Source organism: Mustelus asterias, chromosome 10 (genome assembly GCF_964213995.1).
Source record: "Mustelus asterias chromosome 10, sMusAst1.hap1.1, whole genome shotgun sequence".
Taxonomy (NCBI): domain Eukaryota; kingdom Metazoa; phylum Chordata; class Chondrichthyes; order Carcharhiniformes; family Triakidae; genus Mustelus; species Mustelus asterias.
In genome coordinates this window covers 1,365,699-1,383,246 of record NC_135810.1, presented here as the reverse complement: position 1 = coordinate 1,383,246, position 17,548 = coordinate 1,365,699, and the positions used below count along the sequence as shown (strand labels likewise).

Sequence of the window (17,548 nt, the reverse complement as noted above, 5' to 3'; positions counted from 1 at the left end):
AGAGGATTGTGAATCTATTACTGAACAGTACGACTCTACCTGGGCAAGGCCCATGTGGATGGAGCAGGGGGAGTGAATCGCTCTTCCAAAGAGCCAGCACAGGCACAGATGGACTGAATGGCCTCCTTCTGTGTTTTGAATTTCTTAGATTCTCTAAGTACCCTGACTGGGTAGCGAAAGATTCACTTCACCCAGGGGTAACCTTTCTGCCTGTTACCCCCCCCCACATCTGGGTTTATAAACTGAGAATATAATGCATTGTATCTTGAGGAGGCCATTCAGCCCATCAAGCCCTTTCCTCCATTCCTTTACCCAACCAACATCACATGCACAGCCTCAGTTGACGTGTTGTCCACCTCACCATCGCTCAGTTGGCTGCTTTCTGTGCTCCATGGGAAGAAGAATCGGAGTTTTGGGTGAAGGATAGAGTTAAATCACAGACCAATTACAATCTAATGGGAGGACAGCACACACCTGAGGGGTGGAATGGCCTCCCGCTGTCTCAGTGAGCACTGTGGGCTGCTTCACCTATCAGGATGGACTGGAGTGTGGAAGGGTTGGATCCTCTTCTCAGATATTCCCACTCCAGCAGAGGATGTTTGTGTCTCAGCCGGATTCTCACCCCGGGATGAAGTGTAGACAGCTGGGAATTAGGAGTGTCCAGGATGCCACACACCTGTCCAGGTGAGAGGCTGCGGAGTGAGGTCCTCACCTGTGGCTGGGTCTCTGATTTGATTTGATTTGATTTATTATTGTCACATGTATTAACATACAGTGAAAAGTATTGTTCCTTGCGCGCTATACAGACAAAGCATACTGTTCATAAAAAGGAAAGGAGAGAGTGCAGAATATAGTGTTACAGCCATAGCTAGGGTGTAGAGGTGCGAGGTGGGGCTGTTCAAAAGCCTGACGGCAGCAGAGAAGAAGCTGCTCTTGAGTCGGTTGGTACGTGATCTCAGATTTTTGTATCTTTTTCCTGACGGAAGAAGGTGGAAGAGAGAATGTCCGGGGTGCGTGGGGTCCTTAATTATGCTGGTTGCTTTGCCGAAGCAGCGGGAAGTGTAAACAGAGTCAATGGATGGGATGCTGGTTTGCGTGATGGACTGGGCTACATTCACAACGGTTTGTAGTTTCTTGCGGTCTTGGGCAGAGCAGGAGCCAGACCAAACTGTGATACATCCAGAAAGAATGCTTTCTATTGTGCATCTGTAAAAGTTGGTGAGAGTCACAGCTGACATGCCAAATTTCCTGAGTCTCGTTGGTGAGTTTTCTTAACTATAGTGTCAGCGTAGAGGGACCAGGACCATAAAAGCTGTAAAAGTTGGTGAGAGTCGTAGCTGACATGCCAAATTTCCTTAGTCCTCTGAGAAAGTAGAGGCGTTGGTGGGCTTTCTTAACTATAGTGTCGGCATGGGGGGGGGACCAGGACAGGTTGTTGGTGATCTGGACACCTAAAAACCTGAAGCTCTCGACCCTTTCTACTTCATCCGTTGATGTCAGCAGGGGCACCTACGCTTCCTGAAGTCAATGATGGGTCTCCTTTAGTCAGCCACCTGTAGCCAGAGGTCAGCAATCTAACCTGCATTTCTGTAGCACCCACCACAACCTCAGCATATTTCAACACTCTTTCCAGCTAATGATGCATGGTCAAAGTGGCGTCGCTTGTAACACAGAAAACACCAAATTTTCACACAGCAGGACCCCACAAACGGTATTGTGACTGAGATGGGAGAGTATCTGTCTCTGGATCCACTGATCCTCAACATAGATTTAAAAGATTTCTGGCCATCCCTAGTTGCCCTTGGAGGGCAGTTGAGAGTCAACCACATTGCTGATGCTCTGGAGTCACATGCAGGCCAGACCGGGTAAGGACGGCAGATTTCCTTCCCTAAAGGGACATGAGTGAACCAGATGGGTTTTTCCGACAATTGACAATGGTTTCATGGTCACCAGTAGATTCTTAATTCCAGATATTTTTTACTGAATTCCAATTCCACCGTCTGCCCTGGCAGGATTTGAACCCGGGTCCCCAGAACATTAGCTGAGTTTCTTAATTAATAATCTAGCGATAATACCACTTGGCCACTGCCTCCCCTGGCTAGCTATATGGCCAAATGTGTGTGTTACCGGGTTACCCAGCTGGTCACTCAGCCCTGCTCTGCCAAATGGTCAAAGGGTCTGACACTACTTTTCAGGTGGACTGGAGGAATATTTGCAGTCAGTTGATTTCAGAAGCGAGAGTGATTTTGGAGCATCTTCCCTTCACTCTCTGCTTTGGGATGGAATCTGGAGCTTCAGGAGCCCGTGTGGTCTTTACCCAAGCAGTTGATCTTTTTCCTCCTCCAAAGCAAAACCAAACCAGCTTTTAAATCTTTTAAATCCAGCATTGAATGAATACTTTTCTTCAGTGTTCACCAAGGAGAGGGGCCATGTTTTTGAGGAAGAGAAGGTGTTACAGGCTAATAGGCTGGAGGAAATAGTTGTTCGGAGGGAGGATGTCCTGGCAGTTTTGAATAAACTGAAGGTCGATAAGTCCCCTGGGCCTGATGAAATATATCCTAGGATTCTTTGGGAGGCAAGGGATGAGATTGCAGAGCCTTTGGCTTTGATCTTTGGGTCCTCACTGTCCACGGGGATGGTGCCAGAGGACTGGAGAGTGGCGAATGTTGTTCCTCTGTTTAAGAAAGGTAATAGAAATGACCCTGGTAATTATAGACCGGTTAGTCTTACTTCGGTGGTTGGTAGATTGATGGAAAAGGTCCTGAGGGATGGGATTTACGACCATTTAGAAAGATGCGGATTAATCCGGGATAGTCAGCACGGATTTGTGAAGGGCAAGTCGTGCCTCACAAATTTGATTGAATTTTTTGAGGAGGTAACTAAGTGTGTTGATGAAGGTAGGGCAGTTGATGTCATATACATGGATTTTAGTAAGGCGTTTGATAAGGTCCCCCATGGTCGGCTTATGATGAAAGTGAGGAGGTGTGGGATAGAGGGAAAGTTGGCCGATTGGATAGGTAACTGGCTGTCTGATCGAAGACAGAGGGTGGTGGTGGATGGAAAATTTTCGGATTGGAGGCAGGTTGCTAGCGGAGTGTCACAGGGATCAGTGCTTGGTCCTCTGCTCTTTGTGATTTTTATTAATGACTTAGAGGAGGGGGCTGAAGGGTGGATCAGTAAATTTGCTGATGACACCAAGATTGGTGGAGTAGTGGATGAGGTGGAGGGTTGTTGTAGGCTGCAAAGAGACATAGATAGGATGCAAAGCTGGGCTGAAAAATGGCAAATGGAGTTTAACCCTGATAAATGTGAGGTGATTCATTTTGGTAGGACTAATTTAAATGTGGATTACAGGGTCAAAGGTACGGTTCTGAAGACTGTGGAGGAACAGAGAGATCTTGGGGTCCATATCCACAGATCTCTAAAGGTTGCCAGTCAAGTGGATAGAGCTGTGAAGAAGGCCTATAGTGTGTTAGCTTTTATTAACAGGGGGTTTGAGTTTAAGAGCCGTGGGGTTATGCTGCAACTGTACAGGACCTTGGTGAGACCACATTTGGAATATTGTGTGCAGCTCTGGTCACCTCACTATAAGAAGGATGTGGAAGCGCTGGAAAGAGTGCAGAGGAGATTTACCAGGATGCTGCCTGGTTTGGAGGGTAGGTCTTATGAGGAAAGGTTGAGGGAGCTAGGGCTGTTCTCTCTGGAGCAGAGGAGGCTGAGGGGAGACTTAATAGAGGTTTATAAAATGATGAAGGGGATAGATAGAATGAACGTTCAAAGACTATTTTCTCGGGTGGATGGAGCTATTACAAGGGGGCATAACTATAGGGTTCATGGTGGGAGACAGGAAGGATATCAGAGGTAGGTTCTTTTCGCAGAGAGTGGTTGGGGTGTGGAATGGACTGCCTGCAGTGATAGTGGAGTCAGACACTTTAGGAACATTTAAGCGGTTATTGGATAGACACATGGAGCACACCAGGATGATAGGGAGTGGGATAGCTTGATCTTGGTTTCAGATAAAGCTCGGCACAACATCGTGGGCCGAAGGGCCTGTTCTGTGCTGTACTGTTCTATGTTCTAAATCACAGTTTTTGAGGCTTTTTTTTTAAAGCCACAATCCGTCCTTTTGTAAACAGTCCCCCCGAGTCAAGAAGTTTCCAGCTTCTTTCAAACTGCTTAATTACCTTTTCCAGTAAAATGCTGGGCGGGATTTTACAGCCTCGTTCGACCCGAGACTGGAAAATCCTGCCCGAGGTCAACGGACCTTCCCATTGTCCACCCCTCGCCCGCTGCGATTCCCGTGGCAGACAGGGCAGTAGAATTCCGGCAGCTGTCATTTCCCTGAACACCAGCAACCAGAGTCTTTGCATTAACCCTTTAAGGGACAGTGTCTCTGAAAATACACAAATTCTTCCAGAATGTTCTTAGACCTTGAAGATGAACCATTTTCTGTGATTAAAGCATTTTGACAACACTAATATTCCAACAATTGGATAACCTGTTTGAGTGATGTCAGTGAAGGAACAAGGGCAGCACGGTGACACAGTGGTTAGCGCTGCTGCCTCACAGCGCCAGGGACCCCCGGGGCGACACGGCGGCACAGTGGTTAGCACTGCTGCCTCACAGCGCCAGGGACCCGGGGCGGCACGGTGGCACAGTGGTTAGCACTGCTGCCTCACAGCGCCAGGGACCCGGGGCAGCACGGTGACACAGTGGTTAGGGCTGCTGCCTCACAGCGCCAGGGACCCAGGGCGACATGGTGGCACAGTGGTTAGCACTGCTGCCTCACAGCACCAGGGACCTGGGCTGAATTCCCGGCTTTGGTCACTGTCCGTGTGGAGTTTGCACGTTCTCCCCGTGTCTGCGTGGGTTTCCTTCGGGTACTCCAGTTTCCTCCCACAGCCCAAATAGGAGCTGGTTAGTAGGATTGACCATATGAAATGTGTGAGGTTACGGGGATAGGGTGGGGGAGAGGGCCTGGGTAAAACATTCTGGCAGAGTCGGTGCTGGCTCAGTGGGCTGAATGGTCTCCTTCTGCACTGTATGATTCTATGGTTCGATGATAAATATTGCCCAGGACACTGGGAAGACTTTGCATCCACATAATGCTGTGGGATCTTCCTCATTCACCTGAAAGGACAGACCAGGGGCTTCCGTTTAAGGTCCCATCGAAAGACGGGATCTCTGACAGTGCAGCACTGCTTCAGTACCGCACGGGGATGGTGGGGCAGGGGGGGGTGTCAGCCTGGTCTCTGGAATCCTCTGTCTTGGGGGGTTGTGGATGGTCAGTCACTGACCGTATTACAAACAGACGTCACCTGATCTTTGGATACTAAGGGATTTATCTAACAATGTGATTGGTTCTGATATTGACACCGTGATCTTCCTCTGCCCTCCAGATGTTGATGAGTGCACGGTGAGTAATGGTGGCTGTCAACACATCTGTTCAAACATGGTGGGGAGTTACCAGTGTCTGTGCGAGGAAGGATTCACCAAGGAGTCAGACGGCCGACGGTGTCAAGGTGAGGCTGACAGCCGGGTTTTAAGGAGCGGGGTCTCTGAGTGTGTGCTTTTGGAGAGAAAGAGCGGGGCCGTCACCGCACTTTCAGATGTTCCTCTCTGTGGTTTCCCCAGTCATGAACATTCACTGATGGGGGAAGTGGACAGGGAGCTCAGGAAAAAGAAAATTCACACTCAGAATGGGCCTGAGTTTCCGTCATTTAACCCAGGGTGTGAACGTCACTGGCAAGACCAGCATTTATTGCCCCCCACTAACTGTTCTGAGAGCCACAGTGCTGTTAGAGTTCTCCCCATTGGCCTGGATGCTGCAGCTCCAACAACACTTCAGAAGCTCAACACCATCCAGGACAAAGCAGCCCCGCTTGATTGGCACCACATCCACTCCCTCCACCACCCGACGCTCAGTAGCAGCAGTGTGTACTATCTACAAGACGCACTGCAGCAACTCACCAAAGATCTTTAGGCAGCACCTTCCAAACCCATAACCACTTCCATCTAGAAGGACAAGGGCAGCAGATACATGGGAACACCCCCAGCTGCAACTTCCCCTCCAAGCCACTCAACATCCTGAATTGGAAATATATCACCGTTCCTTCACTGTCGCTGGGTCAAAATCCTGGAATTCCCTCCCTAACAGCACTGTGGGTGTACCTACACCACGTGGACTGCAGTGGGTTCAAGAAGGCAGCTCACCACCACCTTCTCAAGGGGCAGTTAGGGAAGGGTAATAAATATCAGCCTAGCCCATGACTGAGTTAATTTAAAATAACTAAACTGTCCGAGTTGGAGGATTTTACTCCGGTGGTGATCAGGAATTTGATGGGGTTTGTGCGTGACCTCGTGAGGAAGCTAACCCCTGTGACCTCTGACCTTGTCTTTCTTGCTGGAGGTGGCAGCTTTGCGAGAGAGGAATGGTAAACATTGGAGAGTTTTCCAGTCACCAGCGTAAAGCGTCACTGGGATGTGGAATAATGAGACATTCGGACAGATGATCAAAATCGGATTTTCCTGCCCCCCCCGCACCCCCGGGTGTTTTCCAAAGCCCCACTATTGGTCGCTGATGGGATCTTCCTGCCGGTGTCTATGGCATTTTGTGTGGCTCACTGTCCCGTCACCAGGGAGCCTGCCGCGGGCGGTGGGGGGAGGAGGGGGGGGAAATGGGGAGTTGCCGTTGACAGGATTGGAAGATCCTGCCAGTGGAAAGGGCTGGAAAATCTTGCCCTCTGTTGTATTCCAGAGATAATTATTTGTTATCGTTCTGAGTTCCATGTGTTTGAAATGATTAGATCAATCCAACTGATAATATAATAAATTGTAAAAATAATTTTAATTGCAGACATCGATGAATGTTCGAGGGAAGCAGGGATTTGCGGATTTGCCGACTGTAAAAACACACTGGGTTCTTACGAATGTACCTGTGTTCACGGATACAGATACGAGCCTTTGACAAAGACCTGTGAAGGTAAACTCTCCCGAACTCTGCACTGGAGCCAGAGAACCAGAACTGAGCCATCCTCACAGGACGGTGATCCTGAATATTCTCAATCTCCACAATTCCTTCACTGTGGACAATAGAGGAGCAACAGAATTCAACAACACTGACCTGCATTGATATAGCACCCTTAACTTGGTAAAACGACCCAGGGAGTTTCATAACGGAAATCATCAATCAAAGTTTAACCATGAGTCAGATTCAGAGATATTGGGATCAGTGATCAAGAGCTCGGTCAAAGTTTTTACAAAATGTCTGAGAGATATAGAGAGGGAATTGCAGAGCTTAGGGACCAGAAAACGGAAGTTACAGCTGCCTGGGGGTGGGGTGGTTAAAACTGGGGATGCTCGAGAGGCAGAATCGAAGGAATGGGAGTGTCCTGCGGGTGATTTCCACATGTGACATTCGGAGAAGTATTAAGAAAGTTCAGAACACCAGTCAGTGAGTTTTGATCTTTTAATCATTGCTGGAAAGCATCCCAGCTGCCGAGTGTTTACCAAGTTGTGGAAATTACTCTCAGATGGAGTGTGCATGGAGGGAGGGATAGAATGTATTGATAGAATCTACAGTGCTGAAGGAGGCCATTTGGCCCATCGAGTCTGCACTGACAACAATCCCACCCAGGCCCTGTCTTCATAACCCCACATATTTACCTTCCTAGTCCCCCTGACACTAAGGGGCAATTTAGCACGGCCAATCAACCTGACCCGCACATCTTTGGAGTGTGGGAGGAAACCGGAGCACCCGGAGGAAACCAGGGGAGACACGGGGAGAACGTGCAAACTCCACACAGGCTGTGGCCCGAGGCCGGGATTGAACCCGGATCCCTGGCACCGTGAGGTGGCAGTGCTAACCACCGTGCCACCGTGCCGGCCCCTGATTGATTTGATCAGATTTGGAGGATTTGACTGAGGGGAGGGGTCAGAATCTCAATATGTTTGTGCTGGTTAATGTCCTGACTCTGTTCCCACCATTGGACACAAACTGTGGAACACAGGAACAGACTGAGGCCATTCAGCCCGCTCTGCTGTCCAGTTAGAACATGGCTGATCTGTACCTTACCTTCATCTTCGATCTCCTGACCCATATCCTCTGAACCAAGTGAACTCTATCTCAATCCCATCAAACAGTTAAGCTCCAAATTTCCAGCCCTCTTTGTAAGGAATGTCACATTGAGGTCACAGTGCATCGTGTTGTGTCACACTGTTGGGTATATATGTAACGGCTGGAATCCATGAGGTCCTGTGGGCCTTGGCATCAGTAGAATTATACCTGACCGCAGTCAGCACCTGGCATCTACTATCGACCCAGTGTTTATCATTTGGAGCAGGGAAGACTGAGGGGCGAGCTGATTGAGGCGTTCAAGATTATGAGGGACATGGACAGGATGGATCGGGAGCAGCTGTTCCCCTTAGTTGAAGGGTCAGTTACGAAGGACACAAGTTAAAATTGAGGGGTGGGAGGTTTAGGGGGGATTTGAGGAAAAACTTTTTTACCCAGAGGGTGGTGAGGGTCTGGAATGCGCTGCCTGGGAGGGTGGTGGAGGTGGGATGCCTCACATCCTTTAAAAAGTATCTGGATGAGTACTTGGCGCATCATAACATTCAGGGCTATGGGCCAAGTGCTGGCAGATGGGATTAGGTGGGGAGGTCAGGACCTTTCATGCGTCAGTGCAGACTCGATGGGCCGAAGGGCCTGTTCTGCACTGTAACATTCTGCGATTCTGTGATCCCCTCACCAGCATCAAAGCTGGTGTAAAACCTGATTCAACAACAGCTTATCGATGGAGCTAACCCCACAACAAACAGCTTGTTGGGATTGGGTCAGGGTCTGGTGGAAACCAATCATCTCGGCCACAGGACATCACCGCAGGGGTGACACTCCCAGAGCAGTGACATCCCCAGCACAGTGACACTCCCAGTGCAGTGACATCCCCAGTGCAGTGACACTCCCAGCGCAGTGACACTCCCAGTGCAGTGACACTCCCAGTGCAGTGACACTCCCAGTGCAGTGACATCCCCAGCACAGTGACACTCCCAGTACACTGATACTCCCAGAGCAGTGACATCCCCAGCGCAGTGACACTCCCAGTGCAGTGACATCCCCAGTGCAGTGACACTCCCAGCGCAGTGACACTCCCAGTACAGTGACACCCCCAGTGCAGTGACATCCCCAGCACAGTGACACTCCCAGTACACTGATACTCCCAGAGCAGTGACATCCCCAGCGCAGTGACACTCCTAGTGCAGTGACACTCCCAGCGCAGTGACACTCCCAGTGCAGTGACATTCCCAGTGCAGTGACACTTTCACTGCAGTGAGTGACACCCCCAGTGCAGTGACACTCGCAGCGCAGTGACACCTCCAGTGCAGTGACACTCCCAGTGCAGTGACATTCCCAGTGCAGTGACACTTTCACTGCAGTGAGTGACACCCCCAGTGCACAGATACTCCCAGCACAGTGACACTTCCCGTGCAGTGACATCCCCAGTGCAGTGACACTCCCAGCGCAGTGACATCCCCAGTGCAGTGACACCCCCAGTGCAGTGACACTCCCAGTGCAGTGACATCCCCAGTGCAGTGACACCCCCAGTGCAGTGACACTCCCAGTGCAGTGACACTCCCAGTGCAGTGACACTCCCAGCGCAATGACACCCCCAGTGCAGTGACACCCCCAGTGCAGTGACACTCCCAGTGCAGTGACACTCCCAGTGCAGTGACACTCCCAGCGCAGTGACACTCCCAGTGCAGTGACACTCCCAGTACAGTGACACTCCCAGCGCAGTGACACCCCCAGTGCAGTGACACTCCCAGTGCAGTGACACTCCCAGTGCAGTGACACTCCCAGTGCAGTGACACTCCCAGTGCAGTGACACTCCCAGTGCAGTGACACTCCCAGCGCAGTGACATCCCCAGTGCAGTGACACCCCCAGTGCAGTGACACTCCCAGTGCAGTGACACTCCCAGTGCAGTGACACCCCCAGTGCAGTGACACTCCCAGTGCAGTGACACTCCCAGCGCAGTGACTCTCCAAGTGCAGTGACACCCAGTAGCACAGTGACACTCCCAGTGCAGTGACACTCCCAGTGCAGTGACACTCCCAGTGCAGTGACACCCCCAGTGCAGTGACACCCCCAGTGCAGTGACACTCCCAGTGCAGTGACACCCCCAGTGCAGTGACACTCCCAGTGCAGTGACACTCCCAGCGCAGTGACTCTCCAAGTGCAGTGACACCCAGTAGCACAGTGACACTCCCAGTGCAGTGACACTTCCACTGCAGTGTCACCCCCAGTGCAGTGACACCCCCAGCGCAGTGACACTCCCAGTGTACTGATACTCACAGTGCAGTGACATCCCTAGTGCAGTGACACTCCCAGTGCACTGATACTCCCAGCGCAGTGACACTCCCAGTGCAGTGACACCCAGTAGCACAGTGACACTCCCAGTGCAGTGACACGTCCACTGCAGTGACACCCCAGTGCAGTGACACTCCCAGCGCAGTGACACTCCCAGTGCAGTGACACTTCCACTGCAGTGACACCCCAAGTGCAGTGACACCCCCAGCGCAGTGACACCCCCAGCGCAGTGACACCCCCAGTGCAGTGACACTCCCAGTGCAGTGACACTCCCAGTGTACTGATACTCACAGTGCAGTGACACACCCAGTGCAGTGACACTTCCACTGCAGTGACACCCCAAGTGCAGTGACACCCCCAGCGCAGTGACACTCCCAGTGCAGTGACACTCCCAGTGCACTGATACTCCTAGTGCACTGATACTCCCAGTGCAGTGACACCCCTAGCGCAGTGACACTCCCAGTGCAGTGACACTCGCAGTGCAGTGACATCCCCAGTGCAGTGACATCCCCAGTGCAGTGACACCCCCAGCGCAGTGACACCCCCAGTGCAGTGACATCCCCAGTGCAGTGACATCCCCAGTGCAGTGACACCCCCAGCGCAGTGACATCCCCAGTGCAGTGACACCCCTAGCGCAGTGACACTCCCAGTGCAGCGCTGATGGAGTGTGACACTGTCACAGGCATCATCCTCAAGGTGAAACGTTAAAGCGAGGCTGTGTGTGTTCTCTCAGGTAGACATGAACGATCCTATGGCAATGTTTCGATGCAGTCCCGTAACCATTGATCTCATTGGCTGCTGCGTTTCCTCATTCCAACAGTGGTTACACTTGGGAAGCATTTTATTGGCTGTAAAACACCCTGAGATCGTGAAAGGCATGGCAGAGATGTGAGACTTTTAAATTAAAGAGACACAAGGTTTATTTGTAATAACATGAACTCTTTGTTCTGTTGCTCAGATGTAGATGAGTGTGAACAGAATATCTGTGCGGGATCTTGTGTCAACACTCCTGGTAAATTCACCTGCTACTGCGATGGAAAGCAAGGCTTAAAACTGGCAACAGATTTGCTGACTTGTACAGTAAGACCCTTTGTTTGCTCTTTGTCTCCTTGAGGGTACCAATGGCTGAATAGGAAAACACAGTAAGAAGTTTAACAACACCAGGTTAAAGTCCAAGAGGTTTATTTGGTAGCAAAAGCCACACAAATAAACTACCAAACTACCATTGCTACCAAATAAACCTGTTGGACTTTAACCTGGTGTTGTTAAACTTCTTACTGTGTTTACCCCAGTCCAACGCTGGCATCTCCACATCATGAATAGGAAAACCCAATGCCATCTAATCAATTATTCCGATGATATTTAATAAGTTGAATGTATTGATCTGATCAGATTTCAGTTGGAGATTTGACTTTGGGGAGGGGTCAGAATCTCAATATCTTTGTGCTGGTTAATGTCCTGATTTGGTTCCCACCATTGAACACAAGCTGTGGAACACAGGAACAGACTGAGGCCATTCAGCCCCTTGAACTTGCTCTGCTGTCCAGTTAGAACAATCTTCAGCTTTCAGTCACAGTTCCTCAGGTACTGAAACAGTCCATGTTCAAATGCAGCAAGATCTGGACAATATCCAGGCTCGGGCTGACCAGTGGCAAATAACATTCGCGTCACACAAATGCCAGGCAATGACCATCTCCATATGAACAAACCAATCAGGAGCAGGAGGAGGCCACTCGGCCCCTCAGGCCAGCTCCACCATTCAATAAAATCATGGCTGACCTGATTGTAACCTCAACCCCACATTCCCACGACCTTTCACCCCCTTGCTTATCAAGAACCCATCCATCTCTGCCTTAAAAATATTCACAGTCTCTGCTCCCACTGCCTTTTGAGGAAGAGAGTTCCAGAGACTCCCCACCCTTAGAGAAATAATATCATCTCATCTCTGTCTGAAATGAATGTCCCCTCGGAATTGAAAATCCTCCCCTCGGAAAGAAAACATTTCTCCTCATCCAACAAGAGAAAGTCTAACCTTCTCCCCTTCACTGGCATCACCATCGCTGAATCCCCCTCCATCAACATCCTGGGGTTTCCATTGACCAGAAACTGAACTGGACCCACCACATAAACACAGTGCCTACCAGAGCAGGTCAGAGGCTGGGAATACTGCGGCGAGTAACTCACCTCCTGACTCCCCAAAGCCTCTCCGTAAGCGATAAATCGGGAGTGTGATGGAATACTCTCCACCTGTCTGGATTAGTGCAGCTCCAACAACACTCAAGAAGCTCGGCAATCTGGCAGGGTAGTTTGGGCAGTCGCGAGTGAGCATGAGTTCTTGCGGGGGAGTGCAGGATGGAATTGGTAATCGCTGCTACATCAGGGTTACAGCAGAGTTGTAACTTCAGGAGCTGAATCAGTTGTAACTGATTCTTAATATCTACCCAACAGTAAACAACCTTTAACGATGCAAAGACAAGCTTGTGTCGACAAAACCTGTGAAGAGATCTCCCCCATTGGGAGACAGATTCCGGGATATCTTAACAAAAACAAATGGGCTGGAATTTTACTGTCCTGCCCGCCATGGGGGTCACAGTGGGTCAGGGACGGAGCGTGGAAAGTCCATTGACCTCGGGTGGAATTTTCCGGTTTCGGAAAGAGCGAGGTCGGAAAATCCCGTCCATTATTTCAAATATTTGTGACTTGATAAAATTGACCATGAAGAGATGTTAAGCTCAGTGTCTCCGTGTTTCAGATGATTTCACCTTGTGTTTCCCTGAACCTTGGGAAAAATGAAGGTTCCCTGTATCTGGGAAGATTCTTCAAGGGAACGCCTGTGATGCGATTCAACTTCAAACGAAAACAGCCAACCAAGTGAGAGAGTCTTCGATTCGAGATTTCACTGTGGGAGAGGCCAGAGGGTGGGAGTTTAATCTTCAAATCCCAAAGCCGTTCGGGGGGAGATATCAGGAAGCATTACCTCACACAGATGGGGTGGAAATCTGGAACAGTCTCCCCCCCCCCTCCCCCTTCAAAAATAAATTTTTTATTCATTTGTGGGATACGGGTGTCACTGGCTGGCCAGCCCATCGCTTAGAGGGTAGTTGCTGTGGCTCTGGAGTCACATGTAGGCCAGACTAGGTAAGGACGGCAGATTTCCTTCCCTAAAGGACATTAGTGACCCAGATGGGTTTTCCCCGACAATCGACAATGGTTTCATGGTCATCAGTAGATTCTTAATTCCAGATATTTTTTATTGAATTCAAATTCCACCATCTACCGTGGCGGGATTCGAACCCGGGTCCCCAGAACATTAGCTGAGTTTCTGGATTAATAGTTGAGCAATAATACCACGAGGCCAGTTTTGAAGTGGGGGGGGTGGGGCGTCAATTGACATTTTCCAAACCTGAGATTGATGATTTTTGTAGGGTTATGGTGTGGGGGGGAGTGGATAGTGGAGCAAACTTGGGGGGAAAAGAGGTTGAGGTAAAGATCAACTTGAATAGCAGAACAGATTTGAAGGGCTGAATGGCCTCCTTCTTTTCCCAATGAGTCCTGGGATGGGAGAATTTTGTTGAGAGTAGAATTTGTCCGTGGGAGAAAGAGATTGTGACAGATATTTAGGCAGAGCTTTATTGGCTGGAGAAGAATGCGAGACATCCTGACATCATGAACGGCGCTATGTAAATGCAAGTTCTCGCGTTTTGTTGTTGAGGGTGCGTGCTCCATCACCCATCCCAGCCAGTGAACTCTGTGACAATTTGATTATGTGAGGTTTGAAGGGAACAGACTGTTTCCTATTCCACAATACAAATTTAATTTCCATTGTTTGCTTTGAGATTGAAACTTGCAAATGAGTCCTTTTGAAATAGTTATGAAATAATGTTTTTTTCTCAGTTGGTTTTGGATCCCCGTGTGGGGGCCTCCTGGCACAGCGAGTGAGAATTCTACCCTTTCACCAGGGCGGGTGGGACAGAGTCCAGCACTCACTAATGAGAGATTGTGCAAGTTTCACACAGTCTCTGCTTCATGTGGCCTGCTGCTCTTGAGTCAGATCCTGCCGGGAAGCGGGCCAGAATATCTGGCAGCAGGCTGCTCTTCCAAACCATTACTCTTCTCTAGAAACAACACAATGCAGGCTTTGAACATTGGGACAGGAGGAGGCCATTCAACCCCTTGAGCCTATCCCACTGTTTAATGAGGCCAGGGCTGGTCTGCATCTCAACTCCACTTACTCATCTTTGCTTCACATCTTCCCGTATTCTCGCTGAGCTCCCTGTCAATCTCAGTCTTCAATGAGAAGATTGTCCAAACTCTGGGGCCTGCGTTTGAAATCACACCTCGTACCCTTCCCTCGTCACCCCCTGAAATCGCTGCTTTACCGCCTTCCACTTTGGAAACACCTCAATTGTAAAATTCACATTCCTATTTCCGAATCTCTCCAAGGTCCCATCCCTCCCAATCTCTGTAGTCAACCCCCAATGCCCCTACCCCCCCACGCACTCCCCGCCACCCCCAGCCCCACCTCACCCAGCCGCCAAGATCTTTATACTGATTAATTCAAACAACTTAAGCCAGTGGTTCCCAAAGGGTGCGGCGCGCCACACTGGTGCGGTGAGAGAGGATGGCAAGTGTGGCGGGAAGATTCAAGGACAATCAAAGAAACATTTAAACGTGGATTAGATATTGTTCCAAAGTGAGAGGAAGAGCATCAAGTGATGCTGAGGACGATGTCCCACGATCATATTATAAAGTAGTTGTGTTCGATGTTATGGATCAAGCACTGCTAGGAGTTGTTTTTTGTTTTTGAATGTATTTCTTATCAATAAAAAATCCGGTGTGGCACGAGCAAATTTTTATTCCGAAAGTGCGGCCCAGTGAAAAAAGTTTGGGGACCACTGACGTAAGCATTTGATTGCCATCACTCCATCATTGGCAGCCGTGTCTTCAGATGCCAGGGGTCCTAAGCTCCGGAATTCCTCCCTAAACCTCTCCACTTCGGCCCATCGAGACTGCACTAACCACAATCCCACCCAGGCCCTATTCCCCACATACTTACCCTGCTAATCCCCCTGTCACTAAGGGGCAATTTAGCATGGCCAATCAACCTAACCCGCACATCTTTGGAGTGTGGGAGGAAACCGGAGCACCCGGAGGAAACCCATGCAGACACGGGGAGAATGTGCAAACTCCACACAGACAGTGACCCAAGCCGGGAATTGAACCCAGGTCCCTGGCGCTGTGAGGCAGCAATGCTTCTCCATCTCATTAAGAGACTCCTTCAAACCAATGTCTTTGACTGAGTTATTGCTCACTTGGCCTGATGGGGGCTGGGTGTGCTGGACACTGGGCTGTGGTGGCTGGGAGGGGCTGGCGATTGGTGTTGGTGGGTACTGGAGGGTAGGGGCACTGGGGGAGGGCATTGCGGGGGGCTGGGCACAGGGGGGTGGGGAGGGGGGCTGGGCACAGGAGGTGGAGAGAGGGCTGGGGAGGGGGACTGGGCACAGGCGGTGGGGAGAGGGGTGGGGAGGAAGAGTGGGGAGGGGGGCTGGGCACAGGGGGTGGTGGGGAGGGGGGCTGGGTGCATGGGGTGGGGAGGGGGGCTGGGCACAGCATGTGGGGAGAGATGTGGGGAAGTGGGCTGGGTGCAGGGGGGGTGGGAGGGGGGCTGGGCGCAGCAGGTGGGGAGGGGGGCTGGGCACAGGAGGTGAGGAGGGATGGGGAGGGGGGCATGGGGAGGAGGGATGGGGAGGGGGGCTGGGCGCAGAGGGGGTGGGGAGGGGGTGGAATCGCCAGGTGACCAATAACCGCAGCCTGGGGCTGTGAATTGTGAGGTAGATGGTCATGTGATGCGGGTAACTGTCCAATCAGAGTTGGTGGTGTCAGCTGTAGCCATATTCCGCAGCAATCCGTGTGAAATGATTGGTTGTGTTCTTTCCCGCTCAGTCTCGCAGTGGAGTTTGATTTCCGGACATTTGACGCTGAGGGAACAATATTCCAAGCGGGACATCAGCATAACAGCACCTGGATCATGCTCGGTCTCCACAACGGGAAACTCCAGGTTCAATACAGCAACAACAACAAGGCCACAACCGGAGTTACCCGCGGGGGTCCATTCTTAAACAACGGCCAATGGCACACGGTTCGTTCTCTCACACTCACCATCTCCCTCTCTCCTGATCAGGAGACCGGCCTCTTGTGTTCAATTCTTTTCAATAGAAGCTGATAGTTTTAAATAAACTCATTTAAACATTGCTGCTGGAAACGGGACAATTGTGCTCATGAACCCTGTCACATGTCCGCTGCCTCAGGGTGCGCAGGCCCTTCCCTGCTTTACATGTGCCAAGCCCTCATTACGCAGGCCCTGTCTGTGTTGCACAGACCCTGCCTGTATTACGCAGGCCCTGCCTGTGTTGCACAGGCCCCACCTGTATTACGCAGGCCCTGCCTGTATTACGCAGGCCCTGCTTGTGTTGCACAGGGCCTGCCTGTGTTGCACAGGCCCTACCTGTATTATGCAGGCCTGTATTACGCAGGCCCTACCTGAGTTGCGTTGGCTGTGTCTATTTTGGGCCAGCATTGAATTTGAAAATATTTCCCGTTTCAGATTTCTGTCGAAGAATCGAGGAACAGTCTAATTGTGAAAGTGGCTCGAGAGGCGGTGATGAAGATTAACATTCCCACTGGGCTCTTCCAGGAGATGCTGGGATTGTTTCAGCTGAACATTACCGTGGGAGGCCTGTTTAATGATGGACAACTGGTTAAATCGGTAAGTTACTTTGTCAAATGGCATTCTCCAATTAGCAGGCTAGCTTTCGGGATCAGTTACAGAGTCACCTGACCTATGGGGAGTCACATGGTCAATGGGAGTGTCACATGGTCTATGGGGACATCACATGACCTTTGTGGGTGTTGTTTGCTGCTTCCCATCAGGTTGAACCGTCCCCCAGAATGTTTCCTCTTCCTGATTAGATTTGATTTATTATTGTCACGTATATTAGCATACAGTGAAAAGTATTGTTTCTTGCGCGCTATACAGACAAAGCATACCGTTCATAGAGAAGGAAAGGAGAGAGTGCAGAATGTAGTGTTACAGTCATAGCGAGGGTGTAGAGAAAGATTAACTTAATGCGAGGTAGGTCCATTCAAAAGTCTGACAGCAGCAGGGAAGAAGCTGTTCTTGA

At 50.4% G+C, this 17,548-nt stretch overlaps 1 protein-coding gene across 1 annotated transcript in view; it reads left to right on the top strand.

The window, feature by feature from the left end:
* LOC144499487 (growth arrest-specific protein 6-like) overlaps positions 1–17,548 on the top strand; it is a 48,606-nt gene that overhangs the window by 18,318 nt on the left and 12,740 nt on the right. Inside the window, exons 6-11 of the mRNA XM_078221478.1 lie at positions 5,400–5,522; positions 6,857–6,982; positions 11,326–11,447; positions 13,120–13,238; positions 16,311–16,506; positions 16,972–17,133. Coding sequence (XP_078077604.1) covers positions 5,400–5,522; positions 6,857–6,982; positions 11,326–11,447; positions 13,120–13,238; positions 16,311–16,506; positions 16,972–17,133 — 848 coding nt within the window. The remainder of the gene's footprint in view (positions 1–5,399; positions 5,523–6,856; positions 6,983–11,325; positions 11,448–13,119; positions 13,239–16,310; positions 16,507–16,971; positions 17,134–17,548) is intronic.